At 43.9% G+C, this 15,935-nt stretch overlaps 1 protein-coding gene across 3 annotated transcripts in view; it reads right to left on the minus strand.

Annotated features, from left to right (window-relative positions):
• The window catches only part of ANAPC5 (anaphase promoting complex subunit 5), a 45,936-nt gene that overhangs the window by 18,267 nt on the left and 11,734 nt on the right, over positions 1-15,935 (minus strand). For 2 of the 3 annotated variants that reach the window (XM_023205048.2, XM_023205063.3), the window contains 6 exons: positions 12,407-12,508; positions 10,682-10,872; positions 6,444-6,525; positions 5,673-5,762; positions 3,413-3,594; positions 2,182-2,317 (listed from right to left, as the gene is read on the minus strand). In XM_023205048.2, coding sequence (XP_023060816.1) covers positions 2,182-2,317; positions 3,413-3,594; positions 5,673-5,762; positions 6,444-6,525; positions 10,682-10,872; positions 12,407-12,508 — 783 coding nt within the window. The remainder of the gene's footprint in view (positions 1-2,181; positions 2,318-3,412; positions 3,595-5,672; positions 5,763-6,443; positions 6,526-10,681; positions 10,873-12,406; positions 12,509-15,935) is intronic. The other variant, XM_023205055.3, reaches the window with a different exon arrangement.

Raw genomic sequence — 15,935 nt, forward strand, 5'->3', positions numbered from 1 at the left:
CTGAGGTGGATGGATCATTTGAGATCAGGAGTTTGAAACCAGCTTGACCAACATGGTAAGAACCCATCTCTACAAAAAATATAAAAATTAGCTGGGTGTAGTGACACACACCTGTAATCCTAGCTACTTGGGAGGCTGAGGTAGGAGAATTACTTGAACCCAGGAGGCGGAGGTTGCAATGAGCTGAGCTTGCACCATTGTACTCCAGCCTAGATGACAGGGTGAGACTCCCTCTCAAAAAAATAAAATTAAATTAAAAATAAATTTAAAATTAAAAATTAAAAAAAAGAATTGAACCAAGACTAAGGTTTTTGAAAAGTAGTTTTCTATTCTAATAGTAAAAAAATAATAATTTCGCCGGGCACAGTGGCTCACATCTATAATCCTAGCACTTTGGGATGCTGAGGCAGGCAGATCACATGAGGCTAGGAGTTTGAGACTATCCTGGCCAACATGGTGAAATCTCATCTCTACTAAAAATACAAAAATTAGCCAGGTATAGTGGTGTATGCCTGTAGTCCCAGCTATTCGGGAGACTGAGAAACAAGAATTGCTTGAACCCCAGAGGCGGAGGTTGCAGTGAGCCGAGATTGTGCCACTGCACTCCAGCCTGGGGCGACAGAGCAAGACTCTGTCTCAAAAAAAACTAAATATTGGCCAGGCATGGTGGCTCATGCCTGTAATCCCAGCACTTTGGGAGGCCGAGGTGGGTGGATCACGAGGTCAAGAGATCAAGACCATCCTGGCCAACATGGTGAAACCCCATCTCTACTAAAAATACAAAAAAATAGCCTATAGGGCATGGTGATGGGCACCTGTAGTCCCAGTTACTTGGGAGGCTGAGGCAGGAGAATGGCGTGAACCCGGGAGGCGGAGCTTGCAGTGAGCCGAGATTAAGCCACTGCACTCCAGCCTGGGTGACAAAGCGAGACTCTGTCACAAAAAAAAAAAAAACCCTACATACTTCAATATGTTCACCGACTCATTCATTACCAGATGCTCCTCTTATCCATGGCACCAGGAAAGGAAGCGAAGTGATGTTAAGGAGGTGCCAGTGCCACAAAGAGGGAAGAAACAAGCGAGAGACAGATCTGCAACATTCCCAGGGGGAAGGCAACCAGCCAGCCCTTTCAACCTCAGAAAACACAGGCGGTGCTTCCCAGGCACGGGAAGAAACCAGCTGGCAAAGGCGCCATGGAACCCATCAGTCAGGGCCCATCCACCCCTCAGTTTACACAGCCATGTAAGAGACTGTAAAATGCTAACATGTTTGCTATAGGGAAGTATTTCTAGACCTCCGAAAGGAGTGGAAATCACTCAAAAATCTTTAGGCTGCAATTAGGGAAATATTGAGTATTATGATGCAATCTAACAGTAACAGGTATCACAAAGAGGAAGAGAAAAATATGATCAAGGAAACATCTGGATTGCCACGGCAGTGTTTGGTGAGATGGAGGGCTTTAGATAAAATAGCTTTCCCTGACTCTTTCCCATGAAAGAAGACATTTTGAACAAAGGGAAGATAAAGCCTACAGTAGCAGAAGAGATACACTAATTGATCCCATATAAAGAGAATCTTGTCAAATTACTTGGGCTGGAAGTCATCAAGATTATGTCCCATTCCCACTGCTCTTTTTTAGAGTCAACCAGGTTTGGGTTGGAAACCTGCCTCTGACATTTATGGGTGTTGGATACAGGATTTAGCTCCCACGACCTCAGTCTTTAGTTCTGTGAAACAAGGATAACAACAAACCTGAGCCTATGAAGTGGATTCTCTAAGACAGTACACATAAAATAGGCACAGGGACTGGCACAGAAGAAATTTACAACCAATATTAGTTATTATGATCTTAGCTATGCTTCTATTATACTCTCCTCTCTCCTAAAACACACAAACTTCTACTACCTTAAATGTCAAAGAATCCTATTTATTTCCTTAGTTACATGAAACTGGCTGACCTCTTAGAATTCCCTTTACTGATGCCAAAAAAAGACCCCAAATTCAACCAACTTTGCAGAGTCCACACTTGGTCCCCTTCCACTGGTGGGGTTTCACTCTTTCAGCCACACCGTTGAGCAGACCTGTCCAAGACGTGTCCAGTGCTTTCCTCAAGCACTAGAGGAGAGAAATGGTAGAGCCTCCATTGCCCCAGAAGCACGTGGGCCCGGCCACCTGCCTACCTGCTCCGCGTGTAGCTCTGCGAGGTGGCAGAGTGCGACAGCAAAGGACTCCGTGTTGTTCTGCTGCACGCCCGCATTCACCGCTTCCAGGCTGTTCATGCTCAGCAACATCTGGGCCTGTTGCAGGGCCATGGTGCTGGGTGGGGAGAGGGAACAGGATTTCCTTTCAGCAGCAGACCTGGCTGCCCCTTGGCCATGCCCGTCAGCTATCTTGAGTGGAGGTGTAAAGTCAAACACCTCACAGACTCTGGCTTTCTTGGGAGCAGCTGCCTCCCAGTGCCAGCAACCCTGCCCTCAGGGTAAGAAAAGCAGAAAAGCATCCTGGATGTGCAGCGCGAGGAGACACGTAGTGGTTAGGGCACAGCTGGGAGTGCGTGCTCCCAGATCCCCCCGCCCCCACCCCACGGTCCCTGCAGTCATAGTATGTTAATTAGTTTTCACGGGTGAATTCAGACCCGATGCCATCCTGGCACAGGCTGCTCTGGCAATGTAAGCAGTGGCCAGTGTCTGCAGCTGTTTCAGAGCACACCGTGCCAAAAAATTATCTGAAATACAAAAACAAGACGGGTAAAAAAAGGCACTTCCTTTCATTACTGAATTCCTAGAAACAGACTCTCTAAGTGAGGGGTGAGGTAGCAACAGAACTTCAGGATTAAAATCCCGCAACAAAGTTTACTTCCAGGCTAAAAGTGGCTAAATGGGAAAGTACGCAAGAAGCTGAAAATTTTCCACAGAAAACACCTCGGTTAACAGAAAAGCAACTTTCTTTACATAATAGCTTTGGGATTCAGGTGACACTCAAGTAGAGTAACCATGGATCATGCCTCCTATGAACAGGAAGAAAGGTTCCTGTCACAGAGCAGAGGAGCCCGGTGCTTGGAGTCAGATGACATGGGTTTGAGTCCTTTCTCTGTCACTTGTTAACTGCGTTTGCGATCTCGGGTAGATCAGATGTGTGAACCTTGGTTTACTGTCCCAGCATGGAGATCACCCACCCGTTACCTCACAGAGTGGTTGGGAGGAGTAAGAAGGAACATGCATGGGAAAAAACTTTTCAGTCTGTGCAAAATACAAAATGTTTTAGACTATAAAACATTTTGTCTAATCCCCTGCAGGAACAACATCTGCCCAAGGTGGGTAAATCTTGTATGTACAGCCTTTCACAGAACCAGTTTGCTAACTCCTGCTTTTCTCTAAAGGATTTACACCCCCAGGGCCTTGGGAGACCTACCTGCGGCCATACAGCCTCCAGATGGCCGTTTTCTGTGCGATGCTGATATCGATGAGCTCTGACAGGCTGTGTTTCCAGTGCAGGAGGTCGGAGTCCTTTAGGGCATCCATCAGCTTGTTTGCCGTCTTCCCAGCAAAAGCTCTCTGTTGAACAAGGGACTGTATTCCCAGGGAGGCGAGGTACTAAGGGGACAGATATACCCACGACCCAAGATAGAGATTACATGACAGAATTTGTTTTGCTCTTCAGAAATGTGGTGGATTTCACATTTCAGCACATGCACAGTGACAGCACTATTTAAAAGGAAAGTACCTATAACCTGGCCTTAACCCTGATCCATACGAGATGTGTTCCTGAAAAACTGGGTCTGGGAGAGAGGCAGAGGGTACACGGGAAAGAGCCAGCAGGGCTTTAGCATTAGATGGACCTGGACTTAAACACTGCCTCTGCTACTTACTGTGTGACTTAGGGCCAGTCACTTAGCTTCTTAGCTAAGCCTCAGCTTCCTCATCTGTAAAATGGGCATCAAACCTATCATAAAGAATTATCGTAAGGATTACAATGAAATAATAGATGTCAAACAGTGCTGCGCACATATGTAATAGGAGATCAAAAAAGGATGCCTATCATGAGCAACAAAATTATCTTGTCATTAACTTTTGGTGTCACCTTCAAGGATGAAAGCTCAGCTAAAAAATGCCAGCTTAAATTCACGGCAAAAATTGTAGTTAAGCCTACGCTTAGTTCAAGGAGCCACTTTTGTCATTATAATCAATTCTGTATGTATAAGTTTCTTTCCCAGGTGTGAATCAAAGGACAAGCTACAGATTTGTTTTTCAGTTTTTGGGTTTTTTTTGACACGGAGTCTTGCTCTGTCACCCAGGCTGGAGTGCAGTGCCGCAATCTTGGCTCACTGCAACCTCTGCCTCCCTGGTTCAAGCAATTCTTCTGCCTCAGCCTCCCGACTAGCTGGGACTACAGGTGCCCGCCACCACGCCTGGCTAATTTTTGTATTTTTAGTAGAGACGAGCTTTTACCATACTGGTCAGGCTGGTCTCAAACTCCTGACCTCATGATCCACCCGCCTTGGCCTCCCAAAGTGCTGGGATTACAGGCGTGAGCCACCGCGCCAGGCCCAGATTTTAAAGTGTATACATTAAATTACTACACATAATTACTTTCTATTTTACCAAAGTCTGTCACAAACTTCATAAGACAGAATGCTTAAGCAGTCCTACTGCCTATGGTCTAGTTTTCAATAGGTGTTTCTGAGTGAGAATAAGGTTCTCCAAGCTTCCTTTTTTTTTTGAGATGGAATTTCACTCTTGTTGTCCAGGATGGAGTGCAATGGCGCAATCTCGGCTCACTGCAACCTCCGCCTCCCAGGTTCAAGTGATTCTCCTGCCTCAGCCTCTTAAGTAGCTGGGATCACAGGCATGTTTCACCACACCCGGCTAATTTTGTGTTTTTAGTAGAGACGGGGTTTCACCATGTTGGCCAGGCTGGTCTCGAACTCCTGACCTCAGGTGATCCACCCACCTCAGCCTCCTAAAGCGCTGGGATTATAGGTGTGAGCCACTGCGCCTGGCCAAATAAGTCTTTTCAATGTCCCTCTGTGTATGTCATTGAGGACTATAATTCACGGCCTTCCCTATCACTCAAAACAAAAAAGGACAAATCTGCCTGTCAGGTTTATTGGTTCCTGGCTTTGTTTATTGTTTAAAACAAGGATCAGCAAACTTGTTCTATAAAGGGCCAGAGAGTAAATAATTTCGATTTTTCAGGCCACATTTGGTTTCTGTCACACGTTTCTTCTCTGTTGTTCATTTTTTCCCCAATCACTTAAAATTGTAAAATCTACTCAGCCTGAAACCCCTAAGTAGGCAGAAAGCCAGATTTGGCCTAAGGGCTGGAAAGTTCACCAATCCCTGGTTTAAAAATAAGCCTTTGCTAAAATTTTTCTGAGTGACTATGTACTAAAATTAATGTTGCTCAATAAACTAAACAATGATCTCTTATCAAATTGGTAAAGGGAATTTCCACAGATGTTTTTAGGATACAGGGAACAGAGAAAAACCTACCACACAGAATTTAGTGGTCTGATTAATAATTAAAGTCATATGAAACTGCCAAGAATAAAACCACACTTTGAAACCCATTCTAAATCTATCGCTGGTTAATGACAGAGGTGGGCAGAAAAAGAGACAAAGGCTCGACCATTTATGGAAACAATCTCACAGCACAGAAAGATGAGCCTTACCGGTAACCCAAAATGTACTGCTTTCTTCACAGAATGCTCCAGCAGAACATAGCTATCGGATCTCTTCTGCCCCAGCACATAAAGCCAGCTCTGGCAAGAGAAATCATCAAAATATATCATAACAATGGCAATGGGCTGATGTTCTAGTGAAATATCAATGTGGTCATAAGAAGGAATTTAAAAGGGACAAAATGAATCCTCTCAGATATTCTTTCAAGAAATATCAAGAATCTCAATGAGACCTGTCAAACATATTAACACCATTAAAGCCAGGCTGAAATAAACGAGTCATTGTTCTGCTTCACCTGCCAGCCACTGAGTGGCAGGTGTTTCAGAAAAAAATCATGACGCTCCTAGATGGCCTTTAATTGAGAAATAAGATTCTCAGGTGCTTGTCAAGTAGCTTCTGTGTTCCACTTGTGCTTGGTGATTTTGCTATTACAGGACTACATCTCACCCAGTTACTAAGTGTAGCATATATCTTTTGTTAATGCCAGTCCTAAATGCGATAAAGGTTTTTTCTCTTCTTTCATGGCAAGCTGCATTAAACTTTGTAGGCCAGATATATGCCAAAAGCAAAACAGATGTCATGAATTAAGAAAGATAAGTAAAGCTAGGTTGCCCTTTCTGAATTCCTATGACCACCTAACTTGTTTCCTTTTACTGCTGAAGATCTCTGCTCCAACTGCAAAACAACCCAATTCAAATGGAGCCTTGTGAAGGCCAATTCAACCCGTGAACAAAACTCCCAAGACCAGAGGACGGCCTCACCAAACAATGCTGGAGACACACGTGATCGTTGGACTCCTGGGCAATCCTAATTGCCTCCTGCAGGGCGAGCTCTGCCTGTTGACTAATGACAGACTAAACATTAATATCCCATTAATAATCACAAACATGCATAAACAACCATAGCAGGAAGTCATCTGTACACAGTCATCCAAGTGCAGGTCTCTGGGTTGGAAGCCGTAACTATTTCTGGGCTTATTCTCTCAGAGGCGTGCCCCAACCCCAGCAGCAGAAAACACTGACAGTGGAAATATAGGACATGTCTCTTCTAAGGGGAATTTCTACGAAAAGGGCATAAAGCAAAGACTTTTATCTCTGCTCCTAAGATGTTTATTTTAAAGGTGCACTGCTGAGGGGAAGGGCAAGGAGAGGACATAATATTTTACTTTTCATGGCATTCCCTCCTACATTATTTGAACTTTTTTCTTACTATGTGCATTTGTTACTTTTATCATTTTTTCAAAATCACTTTTTTGTTTGTTTGTTTTTTAGAGACAGGGTCTCCCTCTGTCACCCAGGTTGGAGTACAGTAGCACAATCCTAGCTCACTACAGCCTTGAATTCCTGGGCTCAGGCGATGGACCTCAGCCTCCCGAGTAGCTGGGACTAAGGCACTCACCACCATGCCTGGTGGGCTAATTTTTATTTAAATAGATAAAGAGTCTCACTATGCCCCCCAGGCTGGTAAACTCCTGGCCTCAGGTGATCCTCCCGCCTCAGCCTCCCAAGTGACTGGGATTACAGGCTCACACCACCATGTTCAGCTAATTTTTTTAAAGAGATAAAGTCTCACTGTGTTCCCCAGGCTGGTCTCCAATTCCTGGCCTCAAGCGATCCTCCTTCTTTGGCCTCCCAAAGTGCTGGGATTAATAGGCATGAGCTATGGTGCCCAGCCCAAAGCTAGTTTTAGAAAGTATTTTGAGGATTCCCACTTCTGTAATAGTTTTTTCCTTTAAATCTCTGTTCAAATATTAAGTTGGCAGAGATCAAGGAGGGCTGATCTGCTACCTTTATATTTAAACAGAGATTTACAAATTGAAGGAGTGAGTGATCTATGCATGTATCTGGAGTAAGAGTGTTACTCAGGAAAACAAGAGCAAACAAGAGCACTTCGCCATCACTTTCTAACCTCTTATCCTGGTCTGTCGCTACCTGAGATATTACAACTATGTTTAGCATTGTTTACTCCCTACCTCCCCTGATACAAGCTCTGTAACAGGGTGTTTTTTTTCTTTTTCTTTTTCACTGCTGTATCCCTAGTACCTATAATAGTGCCTAGTACACAGTAAATGCTCAATAAATAACTACAAGGATTTTCAAGAAATCCTTTTAGCTAAGTGACAAAGATTTACACAGGCCCATAGATCCAGGACCAGAAACAAAGAAGGCTGGGCCTGAATAAATCAGGAATTAAGGAAAATGTACACATTAATAAAAATCTACCTTTCCTTGTTTATATTCTGTGCAATTAGCTGTCTACCCATTGATAATACTGTAAACATAGACAAATTCTGAGATGGGTGCAGTAGCTCATGCCTGTAATCCCAGCACTTTGGGAGGCCAAGGTGGGAGGATCACTTGAGACCAGGCATTCAAGAACAACCTGGGCAACATAGCGAAACCTCATCTCTGTATTTTTAAAAATAAAAAGAAGAAATTCTGTTCATCAAAATATTATTTGTGGCTAGGCGCAGTGGCTCACGCCTGTAATTCCAGCACTTTGGGAGGCCGAGGCAGGTGGATCACCTGAGGTCAGGAGTTTGAGACCATCCTGACCAATATGGTGAAACCCCATCTCTACTAAAAATATAAAAATTAGCCGGGCATGGTGGCACGCGCGTGTAGTCCCAGCTACTTGGGAGGCTGAGACAGGAGAATTACTTGAATCCAGGTGGCGAGGCTGCAGTTGGTTATTATAAGATATCATGGAATGTCGCAAAAATCATGGAGTTTTTTGGCGCCTTAAACATTTTTGGGTACAACCATCAATCTGATGTTTGAATACCTTTGATAACATCTTTGGTCTAGGCCGCTGCACCCCACTGACGCCTTCCTCAGAGGGTTCAATAAGGGGAAACTGTTTCCTTATAATGAGCAGAAATATTTTGTCCTTTAACTTACACTTACTTACCAGCTCTCAATCTTCTCCCGTAGCCATACCCTTGATCAATCTAAGCTGTTTTCACATGACCTTTTACTACATAAAGATGTCCAACACATGCTTGGATAAGTCATTTTTCTCCAGGCTAAACAACTCACATCCCTCCCACATTACTTATATGATATGGCTTTGAATGTCTCAACACCCTGAGACTATTCCCTACACAAGCTTCAGCTTGTCTGTGTCCCTTTTAAAACCTGACAATTGGGTGGGCCCAGTGGTTCATGCTTGTAATCCCAGCACTTTGGAAGGCCAAGGTAGGAGGAATGCTTGAAGCCAGGAGTTTGAGACCAGTCTGGGCAACATAGCAAGATCCTATCTCTATGAAAAATAATTTAAAAAAAAATTAAGGCCGGGCACGGTGGCTCAAGCCTGTAATCCTAATCCCAGCACTTTGGGAGGCTGAGACGGGTGGATCACGAGGTCAGGAGATCAAGACCATCCTGGCGAACACGGTGAAACCCTGTCTCTACTAAAAAATACAAAAAACTAGCTGGGCGTGGTGGCGGGCACCTGTAGTCCCAGCTACTTGGGAGGCTGAGGCAGGAGAATGGTATAAACCCGGGAGGCGAAGCTTGCAGTGAGCTGAGATCTGGCCACTGCACTCCAGCCTGGGTGACACAGTGAGACTCCGTCTCAAAAAAAAAAAAAAAAAAAAAAAAAAATTAGCTGGGTATTGTAGTGCATGCCTGTAGTCATAGCTAGGAGGCTGAAATGGATTGCTTGCTTGAGCCTAGGAGTTTCAGGTTACAATTAGCTATGATCACACTACTGCACTCCAGCCTGGGTGACTGAGTGAGACCTTGTCTCTTAAAAAGAAAAACAAAAACCTGACAACCAGAAATAAAAAGAATTCCCTAGGTGCTGCCTGACACACAGAGAAAGGGATAGAAGTCTCCATTATTGAACTGTGGACACTATGCTCCCATTAATACACGCTATAGTCTGTATTCAAGGATGCCTATAGCAAACACCACACTTCTCTCAACTGGGAAAAAGCCACAGGGCAGGTGGGGGGCAAAGGGATCTTTGAATTAGTAATTTCCCACCTTTTGCCATTATTTACATGATTTTATTATTTCCAAGATAGCCTTCATGTTTTGAAAGTTGTTTTATCTACTTAATTCTATTTACTAAAAAAAATTGACTAATTTTCCTATTTCTATTCATTAAAAACACAGGCATATCGAGGCAACAGTATAAACCAGTGTCACCTGACTAAGCGGCCTGAATTCTATCTGAAAGCAAACGTGACTTTTAGTAAGCCTATGTAGTCTTTCATCCAGTAAAGGCACAACTGCCTTCTGGCTTTTTGAAATACTAAAAATAGCTTCTGCATCCCCATTTTTACCTCCAAAAACTCCTTTAGGGACTCTCTGGCCTAATGACCTAATTTCCCTTCCACTGAACGGCCTGTTGTTCTTAGAAGTAACGAAAGAGGCCAGGCACTAAGATGGCAATGTTAAATAGTGACACTAGGGGGCAGACTATTTAGGCAGAAGGTTTTCATTAACTTTATTCCAGTACAAAAAAGGTTCCCTCTATGGAAGTTACTGACTAGTCCAGGTTGATGAGTTTCTTTCTTTTCTTCTTTTTAAAAAATACATTTTTAAAAAACGCATCACAATTAACATTTCAGAATTCATTTCTTCCATTTCTTTTCCCTTTTCTTTTCTCCACAAAATAGCAAATCATTTTTTTTTTTTGAGACGGAGTTTCACTGGTGCCCAGGCTAGAGTACAATGGTGTGCTCTCGCTCTCGGCTCACTGCAACCTCCGCCTTCCGAGTTCAAGCCATTCTCCTACCTCAGCCTCCTGAGTAGCTGGGACTACAGGAGCCTGCCACCATGCCTGGTTAATTTTTGTATTTTTAGTAGAGATGGCGTTTCACCATGTTGGCCAGGCTGGTCTTGAACTCCTGACCTCACGTGATCCACCCACCTTGGCCTCCCAAAGTGCTGGGATTACAGGTGTGAGCCACCGCGCCTGGCCAAATAGCAGATCTTTTATTGTTATCAGTTTCTTCAATTTGCGCAAGGACAAAAGTCTATAAACTTACTAGTGACCAAAGCGGCAGTGCAGGGCAGCAAGATTCAAAGCGGCGTATCTCAAGCTCCGGCCATAGCCCTCTTCCCCATTACTTTTGCTTTCGGCTCCAGTAAGAATCAGACGATCAAAATAATGAAGGAGACTGTGTGTTGAACTGAAAACATCTTGGACACGGAGGTTGTTTAAGTAGCTGAGATAATGCTAAAACAAGAAATAATCAATGTATTTTAAATGCTGTAAATACATCTTGTGTAAGACAACTGCAGAGAGTTCTACTGGCTACAAACACTAGTGTATACCATACCCTTCTAATAAGATGGTCATAGTTTAGCTTAATCTTCTCCCTAGAGGCAGAATAAAACAGCTTCAAGACACATTCCCCCTAGAGGGAGTCCACAAATTAAAAATGGGAGTTCCATTAGTATTTGTGTCAGTTTTATCTCAAATATATGCCACTATGTCACTGGTCACACGAGTGATAGATGAGAATACTGGGCCTTACCTAGTTCAAATATTGAGGAAAACTTAAGAGTTCAAAATTAAAGATCCTAAAACCTGAATCCATAAAATTAAGTTTTATTAATGTACAAGTTAAAACACACTGAGATTTACTAGTTTACTAAGTTAATTATTTTCTACTTTTTTTTTTTTTGAGTCACTGAAACTTTCCTAACAGGCAGATCTCAGTTACTAGGAAGCAAAATAGATACATTTCTACACACAAAGTCAGATGGAAAATCCAAATACTATTTAAGAAAATTTTCCGAGTAAAAAATCCATTAAGGAATGGAATTATTAGAACTTTAAACATAAACACTGACAAAAGAAGAGAAAGGAAAAGAGCTTTTCAGCCTCAAAACTGTCATTTGGGCTGGGCGCAATGGCTCACGCCTATAATCCCAGCACTTTGGGAGGCTGAGGAGGGTGGATCACCTGAGGTCAGGAGTTCAAGACCAGCCTGGCCAACATGGTGAAACCCCATCTCTTCTAAAAATACAAAAAATGAGCCAGGCATGGTGGCAGGTGCCTGTAATCCCAGCTACTCGGGAGGCTGAGGCAGGAGAATCACTTAGAACCTGGAAGGCGGAGGTTGCAATAAGCCAAGATCGCACCACTGCATTCTCAGTCTCCAAAAAAAACAAACAAAGTTTTTTGCATCAGTCTAGTATATTATCTCCAGTCTAAACTTTACAACATCAGGGAGATGATGACTGAAAGAGAACATCAAGAGTTTGAAGAAATCGCCTATGGCCCAGGGAGGGAAGGAGGAGCTTTGCGACCTATACCGAGTTGTTTGCCTGCCAAGAACATGATTTCCTTCAAGAACCTGGGCCGATGGGCTGATCCTCATTTGCAAAGCTACTCAATATAAAAAGTAGCCTTGGCTGAGCGCAGTGGCTCACGCCTGTAATCCCAACACTTTGGGAGGCCGAGGCGGGCAGATCATGAGGTCAGGAGATCAAAACCATCCTGGCCAACATGGTGAAACCCTGTCTCTACTAAAAATACAAAAATTAGCTGGGCGTGATGGCACGTGCCTGTAATCCCAGCTACTCAGGAGGCTGAGGCAGGAGAATTGCTTGAACCAAGGAGTCGGAGGTTGCAGTGAGTCAAGATCATGCCACTGCACTCCAGCCTGGCAACAGAGTAAGACTCCGTTTCCAAAAACAAACAAACAAAAAAGTAGCCTTGTCATTCCTTTCTAACACAGCAACAAATTCTGGGAAAGACTCACCGCTTCAGCAAAATCAGGATTAAATTTCAACAAATTGTTTAACTCCTTCTGCAAGGAAGCTGGAGTGAGGGCCTTAGTCTCATCATTCTTTAGCAAAGAAGCCTGAAATTTAAAAATGATAACTCAGTAGAAAGAAAGGGCCAATAAACATATGAAAAGATACACTAACTAGCACCACCTGATTATTTTCTTTCCTACAGGGGTCCCTTCAGGCTCTGGCCCCTCATCTAGCCAGCCTTGGCTGACCTTCCCTCACTCTAGGTACACTGAAGGTGGACCCTGCCACGTGCTCTCCTCTTGACCATATACGAAAACACTTTCCTCTTCCAGAAACACCAAACCTCCCACCCATCACTCCTCAGCCATATACTACCCAAGGCTGAGCAAATCCATGCCCATGCCTAGCTTATCCTCCAGGCCACCTGCTTCTGTCACCTTCTAGATGAAGTGAGATCCTAAAAGCCCCTCCATGCTCCCATAAGCCCTCTGCACTTACCCTTCCTGTAGCACTATCAAACTGTAGTAAAATTGCCAATCTAACCCCACCCCAGATTGTAAGCTCCTTCCAGGCAAGTAGCGTGTTTGCTTCTTTTCCAGTGCCTGTATGGGGCCTTATAGGAGCCAGGTGCCTTGCCCCAGCCCTACTTATTTGTTTCATATGGATGATATCAGCAACAATTATATAACATATGTAGAAAGTTAGCTACAAATTAAATGTTTACATTTAACTGGGTTATAGACACTTTACTCCAATTTTACCTAGATGAGTTTTTCTATAAGTAAAGTAGTCTCTAAGGGCAAAATATGGTGGTTGATGCCTATAATCCCAAAACTTTGGGAGGCAGAGGCTGAGGCAGGAGTATTGCTTGAGCCCAGGAGTTCAAGAACAACCTGGGCAATATACTGAGACCTCATCTCTATTTAAAAATAATTTCTCAAAAAAAATTTTTTTAAGTAAAAATAATTTCTAATTCCATTGTTAATTTATATTATTATAGAAAATTATTGGCCAGGTGTGGTGGCTCACACTTGTAATCCCAGCACTTTGGGAGGCCAAGGTGGGCAGATCATGAGGTCAGGAGTTGGAGACCAGCCTGGCCAACACAGTGAAACTCTGTCTCTACTAAAGATACAAAAAATTAGCTGGGTGTGGTGGCACGCACCTGTAATCCCAGCTACTCAGGAGGCTGAGGCAGGAGAATCACTTGAACCCAGGAGGCAGAGGTTGCAGTGAGCCGAGATCGTGCCACTGCACTCCAGCCTGGGTGACAGGGCAAGACTCAGTCTCAAAAAAAAAAAAGAATTATTATGTAGGTGTAGTAGGGGGAAAAATTATTCCAAAAATATGGAAAACCTACAGAAGAAAACAAAAATCTTCTGCAATCCCACTACCAAGAAATAACACTACTAATACTTTAATGTATATTATCGAGTCCTTGTGTGTATGTGTGTGTATATATATGTTACATATCATATTCTGATTTTGTTAAAAATGTGTGTATACACATTATATAAATTTACAATACACCCTGTATTGTAAACATATATTATATGTATACACAATATATTTTTAACAAACTCACAGGATGTTTACAATACAGGGTGTATTCTAAATTTATATAATGTATACACACACATTATATTTTTAACAAAATCAGAATATGATCTGTAACTTTATTTCCTGTCCTTTTCATTTTATATTGTAAACTTTGTCTCATCATCAAATATGATTTCTTTCTTTTTTTTTTTTTTTGAGACGGAGTCTCACTCTGTCACCCAGGCTGGAGTGCAGTGGCCGGATCTCAGCTCACTGCAAGCTCCACCTCCCGGGTTACGCCATTCTCCTGCCTCAGCCTCTCAAGTAGCTAGGACTACAGGCACCCGCCACCTCGCCCGGCTAGTTTTTTAAATATTTTTTAGTAGAGACGGGGTTTCACCATGTTAGCCAGGATGGTCTCGATCTCTTGACCTCATGATCCGCCCATCTCGGCCTCCCAAAGTGCTGGGATTACAGGCTTGAGCCACCGCGCCCGGCCCGTTTTTTTTTTTGAGACAGAATCTTGCTCTGTCACCAAGGCTGGAGTGCAGTGGCACGATCTTGGCTCACTGCAACCTCCGCCTCTCAGGTTCAAGCGATTCTCCGGCTTCAGCATCCCAAGTAGCTGGGATTACAAGCGTCCACCATCACATGTGGCTGATTTTTTGTATTTTTAGTAGAGACGGTGCTTCTCCATGTTGGCCAGGCTGGTCTCAAACTCCTGAGCTCAGGTGATCCACCTGCCTCTGCCTCCCAAAGTGCTGAGATTACAGGCACAGGCCAACGCACCTGGCCTGAAAATACGATTTCTAAACCAAATCCAAAATCTAAACTTTCACTGTCACATTTATTTATTTATTTATTTATTTATTTTTTGAGACGGAGTCTCACTCTGTCGCCCAGGCTGGAATGCAGTGGCACGATCTCAGCTCACTGCAAGCTCCGCCTCCTGGGTTTACGCCATTCTCCTCCCTCAGCCTCCCGGGTAGCTGGGACTACAGGCGCCCACCACCTCACCCGGCTAGTTTTTTGTATTTTTTAGTAGAGATGGGGTTTCACCGTGTTAGCCAAGATGGTCTCGATCTTCTGACCTTGTGATCCGCCCGTCTCGGCCTCCCAAAGTGCTGGGATTACAGGCTTGAGCCACCACGCCCGGCCACTGTCACATTTATTGTAAATGCTTTTTCCCAAAGTATTGGAGCCCAAGAACACCTTTGCTGTTTGCCTTTTAATTTTTTTAATTTTAATTTAATTTCCTTTTCAGAAGGAGTCTCGCTCTGTCGCCCAGGCTGAAGTGCAGTGGCGAAATCTTGGCTCACCGCAACCTCCGCCTCATGGGTTCAAGTGATTCTTCTGCTTCAGCCTCCGAAGTAGCTGGGACTACAGGCACATGCCACCACACCAGCTAATTTTTGTGTTTTAATAGAGCCGAGATCACAGCACTGCACTCCAGCCTGGGCCACAAGAACGACACTCCATCTGGTGGGGGGGAAAAACGCTGTGGAAGAAAACATGTAGGAGAAGATAATTTGATTTTCAGAATAAAAATTGAAAGCATCTCCATGTCAGGACTTGTTTTAGCATAATTAACAGGCAAACAGGATGGGCGTGGCGACTCACGCCTGTAATCCCAGCAATTTGGGAGGCCAACGCAGACGGATCATTTGATGTCAGGAGTTCGAGACCAACCTGACCAACATGGTGAAACCCCCATCAGGAGATCGAGACCACAGTGAAACCCCGTCTCTACTAAAAATACAAAAAAAATTAGCCTGGCACAGTGGCGGGCACCTGTAGTCCCAGCTACTCAGGAGGCTGAGGCAGGAGAATGGCGTGAACCTGGGAAATAGAGCTTGCAGTGAGCTGAGATCGCGCCACTGCACTCCAGCCTGGGCGACAGAGCGAGACTCCATCTCAAAAAAAATAATAAAGGCCGGGTGCAGTGGCTTACGCCTGTAATCCCAGCACTTTGGGAGGCCGAGACCGGCGGAT

The sequence above is a fragment of the Piliocolobus tephrosceles genome, chromosome 10 (genome assembly GCF_002776525.5).
Source record: "Piliocolobus tephrosceles isolate RC106 chromosome 10, ASM277652v3, whole genome shotgun sequence".
Taxonomy (NCBI): domain Eukaryota; kingdom Metazoa; phylum Chordata; class Mammalia; order Primates; family Cercopithecidae; genus Piliocolobus; species Piliocolobus tephrosceles.